The following is a 13,458-nucleotide window of genomic DNA, read 5'->3' on the forward strand; positions in this document are numbered from 1 at the left end:
AATGAATCTTTAACACTTGCTTCAGATGAAGTTTCAAATCACAAGCACTTGGTTTCATGAAAGTTGGCATTGGCCAAGTCCTTTTTCATAGGGAGTGTTGCCTAATTCTAAGTCCAATGTCTCAGAGCAAATCCAATAGTCCACACAAAATGTTTTTTAGGGTTTTTGTTGTTATCATGTACATTAAGGTCAAAAGACCACAAACACAAACAAGTATATACAATCACAATATAATCACAAAATGAGGCTCAAATGAGTAAAGTAAAAATGGCATTAAAGTAAACAAGTTGAATGGTATGAATAATGACAAATAAATAAAGATTTAAAATTAAAGTGCATAAAAATAAATAACTTGAAAAAAGTGTGTCGGAATTATGATTTTTTCGAATCGTGAGGGAGCACATCTAAGGATGAAAAGCACGTTTTTTTAGACTCGGTTTTGCAAGTTTAAAGAAAAATGGAATAGATAACTTTAATAATAGAAAAGCTGGAAAGAAAAATGAAAAAAAAAGTCATGTAACTTAAATATTTAGTTTTTCTATAATACAAAATCTCCATATAATAAAATTGTTTAGGATGAAGCCTTCAAAAGGTTTAAATAAGTTCTTTAAATATAAACCATAGTGTTATAATACTTTAAAAATTAAAAAATAATAATTAATATTTATTTATCATTCTCTATAAAAAAAAACATTAAAAAAATAAGTAAAATCTCATTCAACTCTCTACTCCTTCCAAAGTTCTTTATATCTCTTCTTCCAAACTCATTCAAAAAATAGAGAGAAAAAAACCATTTCTCTACTTCCAAAGTTCGTTATTTCTCTCACTCCAAACTCGCAACCGCAGCCAATGTCTAAATATTATTATTCAGGCTAATATTTAAGATATTAGCATGAATTAACCCATAAATACGTGATAAAAAAACTCTTTAACACAACAACAATTACAGTACATCTTTCAAATGTTCATTTATAATTATAATGTTATGTAACTATTACATAAAAGTTCATCACTAATCCACTTTGAATTGGCACCATAGATCTATGTTTTTGATAACATATGTTCCTAGGAAACTGTTCTATTTCCAATATTGACAAGCACAAACGAAATGAATTAGATGACAGTAGCATCAAAAAGAAGACAACAGGCAACAAATGACTGAGGGAGAAAAAGGGAAAACTCAACCCCTGTAGCTGGTTTGATCTACTGTGTATGGATAAGTTGGTGGAGCAGCAGCACTTCCATAATCATATACCCCATAGTTAGTCTGTCCTGCATAAGAACTACTGGATAGGTAATTAGAAGGACCTAAATTGTTGTCAACAGGGTATGAGTAGTGTTGTTGTGTTATTCCTATGCCAGCTGGGCTTTGAGTGATGGAGTTTCCATAGGTTGCTGCATAATGATTAGCAGCAGTTGAATTTTCCAACATAGTTTGGCTTGGATAGTGTAATGGTGCTGAATATCTTGGACTAGGACTAGGATGTAGAGGAGCCAGGTTCCTGCGACTGTAAGATGACGGGTATACACTAGTTCTGACTGATTTGGCTGGACGAGATGAGCTTGATCCACTCCCTCGACTGCCACGCTTTCGAGGTCTACTTCCACTTCCAAGTCCACTTCCACTTCCACTTCCAAATGATCTTGCACTTCCAAATATTGAAGTCTTCTTTCGCTCAGCCCTGCTTCTCTCCAACTGGGAAGCCCGCCTTTTCACTTCATCAAGCCTAAATTCTGATTCAAGTTTGTGATCTTCCACACATTTGATTACATCCTTAATCGAATTCAATTCCAAAGTAGTTGACTCATCCTGAAAAAATAAAACAATTTAACAAAGTGGTAAGTGGTCCATTTAAGACGTGTTTCATGGGGTAATTAACGTATTCACATTACTATATGAAACCGAATTGAAAAGGCGGTCCATACAGTTGCAGCCTGACTGTTATTTCCATTCGCCAATATGCTAGCTGCATTACTTTTGTAGTTCCGAACATAAGACTCGAGTAGCTTGATTGGTTGAAATTTTTCAATCAAACCAGATTCGGAAGCAAAATAAACAGCTTCTATCTCTTTGCCATTTTTTACTAGTTCATCTATAATATCTGCACACAAAAAAAACTTGCTTTTATTAGTTTTAAGTATGATGGGAGCTCAAAATGAAATAAGTATTGATCAAAACTGAATTGAATATCTAATAAAGTTTTTGTTCTCTGATAGCTATAACTGTGTCGAATAAATATGAATTAATGTAAAAACAGTATGTGATAACATAATTGAAATTTCTCTCACTAATAGATTTTAGGTCATCCATCTTCCTAGCTTTATCATCCAGAAAATTTAACTCTAATGCGTTAAGACATCTCTAAAAGGATAAGTGTAACAGGAACATCTAAAAGATATAATATAAAAAATGAAGATATTTAATGAGGGTTTGTAGAAAATATTGCCTTAATAAGGTGAAACATGGCAGATTATGGTGAATGGACAAAATTTCGTCATATAAAATGTGGAATTGGAACCTATGGCTGGTGGCGTTTCACAAATTGCCTATGGTGGCTGGCATAATTCACCTAGGCACTGCGGCGATATCTAGTAAACATTGCCACTTAACATAAGTCTTAGAATTTGGGTTGACCAAACTCAACATTATAAAATCAGCTTGTAAGGCGAGGAGGACTACCTCCACTTATAAAATATTTTCAGACCTTAGCACATCGAATGTGGGACTCTTAAGTCTTAACACACTTCATCACGCCAAGGATTGAACATCTGTGGCGTGACCTAAGTGGCTTGGGAGCAGAAGTTTGATCTCATAATAATAATTTTGGATTTGGCCTAACCCAACCTAACACTACACAGGCCCTATCCCTAGGCAATGTGGGACTAAATCCACTCCATTACATCCAACACAATGAAGTTGTCTCCAACACAATGAAAATGTAGGAGACGGCAATGAAGGCAACCCAAATGCCGCAATTGGGCGCCTATGGGCGAGCCGCTATGAAGGTGGAATTTCTAACACCCCCTCATGCTCGGGCCCCAATGATCTTGAAGTGTGGATGATGGGGAAGCCTGTAGACTGTAGAGTTATCGATAGCAGTCAATAGTGGTGCTATCCCGGGATAGCGTCCCGGAGCGGTGACCCTCCGCTATGGAGGAGCAGTTCGCATCCCAGTTTGAGATAACGGATGCTATTTGAGGTTTAGCGGGTAGCGGGAGCAGAGCACTTCTCGACCCGGGCGGATTTCAGCAGTTTTGAAAGTGAAAACCCATAATTACCCTTAAAAAAATAAACATTGGAGGACTTCTGAGGAACTTTTCTGATTTTCCCCAACTCAGACCACAAAACAGAGTAATAGGTCTTCTTCTCACACGCTTTCGCTTAAGTTTTCAAGTTTTCTTCTCTTCTTCTTTCTTTTCCTCTTCTTTCTTCCTCTGTTTTTTCTTTTTAAGAGTATTTTAATAAATTTATTCCTCTTTTACTTTTACTTACTCTGTTTCTTCTCTATTTTTTTTCTTTTATGGGTAATTGTGTTATTGTTTAATTTTATATTTAATAAATGTTCTATAGATTATTAATATAAAGAATCCAAAAAATAGTCAAATAGCGGTTATCCGCTATCCCATTTTTTGAGTCAGCCGTTGCGCTCCGCTATCTGGGATTGATAACTCTGGAAGCCCGTCAACAAATTTAAGATAGAATTTGATACCATTTTAGAATTTGAGTTGAGCCTAACTCAACCGTACAAAATCAACTTCCAAGATGAAGATTACCTCCATGTATAAACATATGTTCAGATCTTATTACATCCAATGTGGGAATATGTCATTGAGCAGAATCAACATTCGAAGTAGCAATCAGTGCAATAGAACAGAGAAATACATTTGAGTCAATGGAAGCTATTTCCAAGGAAAAATAAATAAACAGACAAATATCTTTTAGAAAATAATTTAAAATTCAATACGCTCCCTAAAATTTAAAAAATTTAATAGCAATAAATATCATATCTAAGTTCTAAATATGCTCTCTATAACAATCCCTTGGGGTATATCAGAAAAAGGAAATACACAAGTAATGTGGGAAGGAATCCCCTTTAAGTCTTCAACATCAAGCATGGAAAAACATGATATGCTGACTCATGCAAGGATATGCAAGCATTATACGGCTCAAATATGATGTGCCCGCAATTTCTCCCATGACCACCATTTCCCCCACAATTATTTTGTAGCCAGCCATTCTTTCTAATCAAGAGACTTGCTTGTTTCTCAGACCATCTCCACCATTACTCCAAACAAAGTTTCAAGTTTTTCATTTCCATCCACTCTTCCTAACATCATGACAACACCAACTTCCATCGCTAACGCCAGGCTTTGACCAAATCAAACTTGGTTTGCGCATTATGCGGCTTCTTTCAATGTACTTGCTTGTTTCTCAAACCATCTCCACCAGTCCTCCAAACAAAATTTCAGGTTTTCATTTCCATCCACTCTTTCCTAATACCATGACAACAACAACTTCCGTCGCCAACATTAGGCTTTGACCAAATTAATCTTGGAATGAACATTATGCAGATTCATTCAGCTTAATTGAAGTTTGGCAGATTTGACCCACAATTAGTGTTAAAAACACAAATTTAACAGTAGGTGGAAAACAAAAATCAGGAAGCAAGCATTTGTTTCAAATGCAAATGGAGGTTTTATGAACCATCTGCTTAACCTGAGTCACTGCCTAAGAAAATTTTGGATGGTGCAAAAACTCTCACTTGATTCAAGTGGTATCTGAATAGGCGAGCACGCACGAGTTGAGCAACGAACTCCTTCTGAGTTATATGTTGTGGCGCTTCTTATTTTAGGGTTTTTCAAACAATCCTAATATTTATTGAGGCACTGTTTCACAGTCATTTTAAAATAGGTATTATTCATTGTCAAGAAACCAACGGTCAGCCAGCAATTAGCAGCCTTCATCTTCTCTATAAATTTGTGTTCCTTTTATAAACCGTAGACCCTCTTCCTCTTTCTATAAACATATTTTTTTACCAGTAGTAGGATCTTACTATCCGTTCTACGATCCCCGAGTTCTTGAGTTTTAAACATTGGTCATAGTAAGGAATTTATAGAGAAGACGAAGGCTGCTAATTGCTGGTTGTTATTCTATTTTTTAAAGAGTGTGAAAACGGTGTCTCAATAAATGCTTAATTAATACTAATAAATACTAGCGCCCAAACGGGCATTGTCTGTCTGCTTTTTTAATGAACACACGTGAGAATATATATTATATTGTTTTATTTAATGTTAATTTTTAATGGAAGTTATAAAGGAAGTTAATAGTAGGAAATTATGTGAAAGATAATAGTAGTGATTTCAATAGAAGTTATTAGAAGTAATTATGTAAGTTATCTAAGGGTGAAGTTGGTAGAAAAATAGGCTACACCAAAACCAAGTTTTCCCTTTATATATTGTTATAGATATATATTGTTATAGATTAATCGTGGGTCCGACCCAGATCTAGCTCATTTAAAAATATTACGGTTTTTCAAAAACCCTAAAAATAAGAAGTGCCACATCATATAACTTAGAACGAGTTCGCTGCTCAACTCGTGCAAGTTTGCTGAGTGCGCCTACTCGAATCCCACTTGAATCTGAATCCCAGTACACCGGTGGGAGTTTGGGACATTAACTCGTCCAACCCTACGAGTCAACTCGTGAGTTTGCATACACTGCTATAAATCGTGCTCCCTCTTCCACTTCCTATAAATATACTTTTTTTTACCAGTAGTAAGATCTTAAGATCCTTGTTACGATTTTTCATTCCTCTACCGATTCTGCATAGGCTCTCGAGTTTTTAAACATTGGTGTCAGGGAGGTAGACACGGCCTAGAAAAGGCCAGAGCTGAGGGGAATAACTGGTCATAGAGCATTGACAAATACCAGTATGTCGTTCGAATATATTTAAAAAATCCACTTCAAAATGGTAGTCCTCCCCTCACCCATATTGCTTTTGCCTCAAATGCTAAGAAAAATATTATCATTGCTAATTTGGAATATAATGTACTGAGGAAGAGTGTATTAAAAAAACAGGCCAAAATAACATCATGTCCCTCCAAAATTTTAGGTGAAGTCCCACCACTACAGAAAGGTTTTTTTATACATAATAACCAATCGTTGAAAGGGGCTCCTTGCCTTTTAGTTTATGGAAGTATATATATAGAAGCCAACAGAAATCCGATATGTTGCAAAATGCACCAAATTGACCCTATATTAGAAAAATACAATGATCGAGACTTTCTTCAATTCTCGTTTTACTTAAATGAAGAAACCAGTGTGGATAGAGGGAGGTTGGTCCTTCTCTAAGGTTCTAAGATTCTAATCTATTGGCCTTAGCTAGTTTCACTGCAGGTTCAAAGTTTTGAAGCACAGCATACAAACTTCTTACAATAAGAGCAGACATAAGTCATACACGGGCAACATCTCAAAATGATAAACCAGATCATATAATTGATTAAGAAATGGAGCATTTTTAACACCATTCTAATAACATAGATAATTAACAGAACCTTCTACCAACATAGATAATATAATCAAAAAAACACTAAGCATATGCAAAGGTTAAAGAAAAGAAACAAACCTATCATCTTGTCACCAAATTCTAAGGAAGCTGCAACCTTGGCCATATCCCTCCTTGAAGCAAACTCCATCACCGATTTCCTCAAATACTCATCATCGAATTTCGACCTTAACCCAAAGCACGCCACAATCTGCAAAAACATCACCATTTCCGCAGCACCCTTCTCGTGCTCCCCATCCAGCTGCTCCTTCCACAAATCCACAAGCCTTGCAGCTCTCTCCACAATCCTTCTAGAATACACACTAGACTCCGAAATCAACCCCTGAATCAAAAGCCCACAGGCCCATCTCTTATCAGTAACACCAGACTTCGCCTCAGTTTTACTCTTCAAATACTCCTCCACCGCATCCAGAACCAATCTCGGCGGGTCCACAGCCTCCTTTATCGCCACCACAATCTCCGGCCTCAGCATTACCGACTCCTTCCTCTTCGAAACCACAAACCGAAGCAACGCGGACGCGTCCATTTTCCTCGACAGCGATTTAAGCGCGTCAGAGATGTTGAGCGTCGACATAGGAACGGAGTTACTAAGGTCAGCGAGTGCGGCTTCCTTCTGCTCATCAATGCGTGCAGCGGCGGAGGATTCACGCTCGGGGATGGAATTCTCTTGGTTGTCGAGGGATTCTAGGGTTTCCTTGGAGCGGGATTCAAGGGATTGAAATTTCGAATCTAGGGTTTGGAGTTTCTGGGAGATTGAGTCTTGTACGGTGGAGAAATGGTTAGAGAGTGTGGTGAATAGGTCGGTGCATTTGGTGAGCGTGTTTTTGTGAGATTCTAATTCGTTGAAGAATTGATGAACCTTTTCGGTTTGTGATGAGGTTGGTGCAACCAATTGGGTCGCCATTGGAGAGTTTTTAGAGTGTGTGAAACTGAAACCCTAATGTATGAAAGAGAAGAAGATTTGATGCTTGCTTGGTACTAGTACTTTCAGAAAGTGCTAATGTATGTTAATTAGCGAAGGATTTAATCAACAACACCCATTTAAAACTGGGACTCCATTTATTCTTATAATTTTCAAATTGTCTAGAGAAAAATTTGAGTTAAAAATGCGGTTTAACGTTTTAATCCTTTAAAACATTCAATTTTTTATTCTTTTATTAAATATTTTTTTCGTTTTTTTAATTTTCTTCCACTTGGATTTAATACTTAAAAAGTTGGGACGTAACTCACATTGTGCATCACATCATTAAAAATATTTAAAAATTCAAAATTTTATATTATTCTTTTATTAATACTTTTAGTAATTAATAATTTTAATTACTTTATTTTATAAATCTTTTATTCAAAAATTCATTATTACAAATTTTAAGAAAATATATGGCCCTAAAACTCATGTTCTTTGTAGAAGCAACCCATTACTCAATATTATAACAACCACACCACAACATACGCGAAGTGCCACCATGTTTCCTACACCTCCTATCCGTTTGATAAATTACTTCGATAAAGTTTGTTCTCCTAGAACACCATGACGAGGATGTATGTTCAAATGGGTCATCATAATGATGCCCTCACATACCCAATTATTGAAATGATGCCCTCAAGTATCAATTTGATTTGGATACGTTTGCTCAAAACTATTTGTTGTTAATTTTGATGTGTCTTGATGTTCTTAAATACACTCCAAATAAGTATCCAATTCCTAATATTGTTGTTAATTTCAATGCGTCTTGTTGCACTTGGTTTATTTCTTACATGGAGGATTTAACACCAGAACCATGAGGCCATAGTTTGCATTTTTTTTATGGCATATAGGTGTATGTATACAAATTGAATACCCATTTGCAATGTTCAGAACAATGTCATTGCAGTAGTTCTAGGATCCTGGTATTTATGTGAAGTGCTAGCACAGCCGAATTGTAATTAGATTTGATTAATTGATAAAGTTGTTTGTTAATTCCTTGGCAAGTTCAATGTTGTTTCTCCTTTTTATGTTCAACAAGGCTAGTTTCTTTTCGGTTTTACTAGCTTTGTTCACTTTTTATTTATAATTATTGTATATACCAACAATAACATAAAACATGGTATGGATGAATTTCACTCCTATTGCATCTACTGTCTTATATGACTAAGTGTGTGCATGAGGAGGGTCACACCAATCATCTATCTTTTAACTTTTAAATTTTCTAAAATAAAATTATCATATTAAAAACATTTAATTATTAAAAGTATTAGTAAAAATAATTTAAGAAAATAAAATAATAAATTTATAATTTATAATGTGTGGCATCACATATTTTTGGCCATTTCAAAATTTTCAAGTGTCACATCCATAAAAGTGGAGGGAGACTAAAAATATTTAATAGAGGAATCAAAAGACTGAGTATTTTTAAAAATGACTGAAATGTTAAAAATATTGAAAAAGATGATTAAAAGTGCATTTAAACTTAAAATTACTAATGGAATTTTTAGTAATTCATTCAAAAAAATTGGTAATTTACCAAATTTGTAGTTCATTTTTAAATTGTCAATATGAATTTTTTATATTTTTTTGAAAAAGAATTAACATATTTGATTTTTATAATAAATCTGGTATCTTCCTTATTTTTCCAAATTTTTAAAAATTTTGATAGTTCATATTCAATAAGCCAAAAAAAAAATTTAACATTATTGAAATTTTCAAAAAATGTTATAATTTATCAAAAATTTCAAAAAGCGTGGTAGTTTATCGGAAATTTTGAAATTTTCGGTAGTGTCAAATAAAGTTTCCTGCTGAATTTTTCAAAAAAATCCAATATTTCTTCAAATCTTTTTCGAAAATTTTGGATAATTTCTATATTTTTTTGAAAAATCTGATAAAGGCAATAGAAAATCCCAAAATATCGTCATGGGGTTAATCCGAAGATTAAAATCTAGAATTTTTCCCCTATTATAAGAAAATGCAGAAAATAAGTAGACAAGGTGCATACAAAGATTGGAATCCAAACATATCTTTGGCAAAAATATGGTACTTCTCTAATGAAGTGATTTGGTGTATATTGGATAGATAATCTGAATTTTAAAATCCAAAGGATACGAAGGATGCTTTGGGGTTTCAAGAGAGTGTGTGATCACTACATGAGATGTAGTGAACATCACTCTTCAAACAAAGGAGCAACTTCTCTCTCACAATTCCTCTAAATACTAAAATATCATTTTTATTATTATAAAGTTAATTGTGAAAAAACTAAAGAAACAGATTATTAATAAAAGAGATTAGCTTGTTACCAAAAACAAAAAAGAATTCAGCAAAAGTCATCTTATAATAGACAAAATCCAAAGATGGAATCAAGTAAGATAAAAAATAACACTAATTGATGGCATGCTCAAAGCAACTTACAGATTAAACTACCAATCATTTAATACATACTGTAAAAAAAATTCTGGGCGTGCTCAAATACAATCAATATGAATTCTTGAATCAATTTTTAAATTTTGGGCAAGCACTCGATAAACATCTTTGACATAATATTGATTATCAAAGTTGAGCCTTCATAACCATTTGTCTGCTTTGATATCCTGCAAAAATTAGTTCTCCAACAAAGTACAACAACCTAAAAGTAGATCCACATTTCATCAGTCATTGACGCCTCTTTAACTAGAGAAATCTCATACAACCTGTAGAATTTTATCTTTTAACAAAGTTTTATCAAACCAATGAACATGCCAGAAAGATGTACTTTTGACCTTATCCACCTTCCAAAAAAAACTCTCTAAACAACTTATCTCTAGAGACACTCACGCATTCACTCCTTAACAAAAGTCAATTTTTTCACCACTTTTGAAATTTTTCTCCTACCATCTTGAACCTCACAGATCTCACACCGATACGTATACTTATGAACTAATCTAACACCTTAAACTATTATGTCTCTCCATAACCATATTAAGTTAAGTTTCCAACATTTTCCCATGATTGTTATGTCATTCTCTGTACCTTTCTAAAAGTTTGATTTTTTATTTAAGTTAATTTTAAAAATTCTGTTTTTTTATTAAATTAATTTTAAATATTTTATTTTATTTATACAAAAATACAAAATTATTTTAAATTATTAAAATCAAATTTTCATTGTTAAGTAAGTGTTTATATATACTTTTATGCAAGTCTTCCTCAATCATATAATCTCCCATTCATGGGGATATATATATATATATATATATATATATATATATATATATATATATATATATATATATATATATATATATATATATATATATATATATATATATATATATATATATATATATATATATATATATATATATATAGTTAGCGATAACATGATTAGCGACAGTAAAAAGGGGTTTATGTTAGTTTTCACACAAATGGTAAATTTTGTTGGTCGTCTATGTGTGACAATGTTGATACTAAGGACGATACTTGTTGCATAATTGCTTGTATATGAAATGTTGGATTCATCTTAGGCATATGAAAGAAAATTTCATATTCCACTTCATTACACCCTATGATCGACAATAATCAGACAATTATGCAAGAGATAACACATCTTGGGCTGAACTTTCTGTTGTTCACGTCTAGAAATTCCCAACCTACAATATGTTTACCCTTAGAATATTGACAAGTTACACTAAGTCACCAACATGCATGTCGTACTAGAATTTTCCAACCTATAATATGTCTAACCTAGGTGAATTGACCATTTCTACCATTAACAAACTTAAACAAAGAGTCAAGGATCAAACTTATCAAGAAACAAATGAAAAACCTTAGCTTGCAACGAAAATGGAAAAAGGGAAGTAAAAAATTGTTTGATAACAATGATCTATCAGTTATCGTAAATGATTTGTATTCATTCATTAAAATTAGACGTGTAATTCATAATCAAAAGATCTAATAGTCCTAATTACACTTCAACACAAACGCAACAGAATAATTCAACCACACAATATATCCCGAATACCAAATGCAAACACAATTAACAAAAGTGCACTAAACAACACAACATAATTTTAGCATTGAAAAACTTTTGTTAACTAGGAGTATAAAACCACAGGAACTGTAGGCCACTTGAATCTCCACTATAATCAAACAATAGATACAATCAGGGTTCTCTCTAACACTAGTTATAGGAATACATCAACATCATCAAGATCTACAATCAATATTGGAATACAACAAGAAATAAGATATACAATCAACCACAAAAACTGCACCTTAGAAAAGGACTCGTCATACAGACTTAGAATGCTCAGAATCCAATCTCCACCATTAAGAATGTACTCATGTAAGTGAATAACATTATGTCAAAATTTTAGGACGATCAAACGGTTGGATTGTGAGAAAACTATGATCTCGTGGGACTGATCTGTCTTGAGCTAGGGTTGCGGGAATTTCACTTTTCTCTCAATTTTTCTTTTGTTATTTCTCACCTTATGAATTTTTGACCTAATTCTCTTTGATTTATAATCATAAAGGCTTACACACACATGGATACTAACCTGCATTCATTTGGGCCACTCAAAATAGGAGGGATAGCCCAATAAACTCCCCTGAGCGACTAGTTTAAGGGTAACACCCTTTCGGCTACCGTGCGACAAAACTCAAACTTTTCCCTAGGAAACACCTTCGTCAACATATATGAACCATTGTCATCGGCGTGAATCTTCTCAAGCTCCATCAACTTGGAATTTAATGTATCATGAATCTAATAATAACGAACATCAATATGCTTCGACCTCAAGTGAAAGGAGGAATTCTTCTATAAGTGAATGTCACTTTGATTATCACAAAACAATATATACTTTTCTTGTTTCACACCAAGTTCCGTTGCAAATTTCCTCAACCATAACAACTCTTTTGACGGTTCTACGACGACTATAAACTCGACTTCGATAGTAGATAATGCAACACACCTTTGCAACTTTGATTGTTAAGCAACGACTCCCCCGACAAAAGTTATCATATACCCCGAAATAGATTTTTGACCATCTAAGCTTCCGGCTAGATCCAAATTTTTATACCCAATAAACATAGGCTTCTTGCATCCCAAGGTTAGCTTTAAATTCCACAAGCCACACAAATATCTCATTGCCCATTTCACGACCTCCCAATTATCTTTTCCCGGATTTGAGAGATAACGACTCACCATTCCCACAGCATGAGCAGTATCGGGTCTTATACAAACCATATCATACATCAAACTACCAATGGCCGATGAGTATAGAATGTTCTTCATACTCAACTTTTCTTTATTCGTAGATGGACATAGTTTATGACTAAGCTTGAAACGAGAAGCAAGTGGAATGCTCACCGCTTTAGCCTTATCCATACTAAAACGCTGAAGGACTTTATCCACATGCATTTCTTGTGACAAGTACAACTTCTTCTTATTTCGATCTTGAACAATTTCAATACAAAAAATTTTCCGAGCCTCTCCTAAATCCTTCATAGCAAAAGATTCACTCAAAGTTTTCTTCAACTCTTTAATTCTTGAAATGCCATTTCCAACAATTAGCATATCATCCATATAAAGCAAGAGAATAATGAAATCACCTTCAGAGAAATTCCGAAAAACACACAATGGTCGACCTTGGTCATCTTGTACCCATGTTCATTCATTACCAAGTTGAACTTTTGATACCATTGGCGAGGTGCTTGTTTCAAACCATTAAGCCTTTTTACCAATTTAAAATCACAATCTTCTTTTCCCTTCTTTCGAAATCCATCTGGTTGCTCCATGTAAATTTCTTCATATAGATCACCGTGAAGGAAAATTTTCTTCATGTCCATTTGCTATACTTCCAAATCAAAACTAGCGAGTAGCCTAAGAACCACTCGAATAGATTTCATCTTCACAACTGGACCAAAAATCTTCCCAAAGTCATGGCTC

The 13,458-nt window shown here is 34.0% G+C and overlaps 1 protein-coding gene across 1 annotated transcript; it reads right to left on the bottom strand.

Annotated features, from left to right (window-relative positions):
* Positions 1-943: 943 nt before the first annotated feature.
* Positions 944-7,662, bottom strand: LOC127105830 (FRIGIDA-like protein 4a). The gene is made up of 3 exons (XM_051043044.1): positions 6,626-7,662; positions 1,927-2,102; positions 944-1,810 (listed from the first exon to the last, which is right to left on the bottom strand). The coding sequence occupies exons 1-3, from the start codon at positions 7,467-7,469 to the stop codon at positions 1,181-1,183; spliced, it is 1,650 nt and encodes a 549-aa protein (XP_050899001.1). The 5' UTR covers positions 7,470-7,662; the 3' UTR covers positions 944-1,180.
* Positions 7,663-13,458: the final 5,796 nt, after the last annotated feature.

This window comes from Lathyrus oleraceus, chromosome 7 (genome assembly GCF_024323335.1).
Source record: "Lathyrus oleraceus cultivar Zhongwan6 chromosome 7, CAAS_Psat_ZW6_1.0, whole genome shotgun sequence".
Taxonomy (NCBI): Eukaryota; Viridiplantae; Streptophyta; class Magnoliopsida; order Fabales; family Fabaceae; genus Lathyrus; species Lathyrus oleraceus.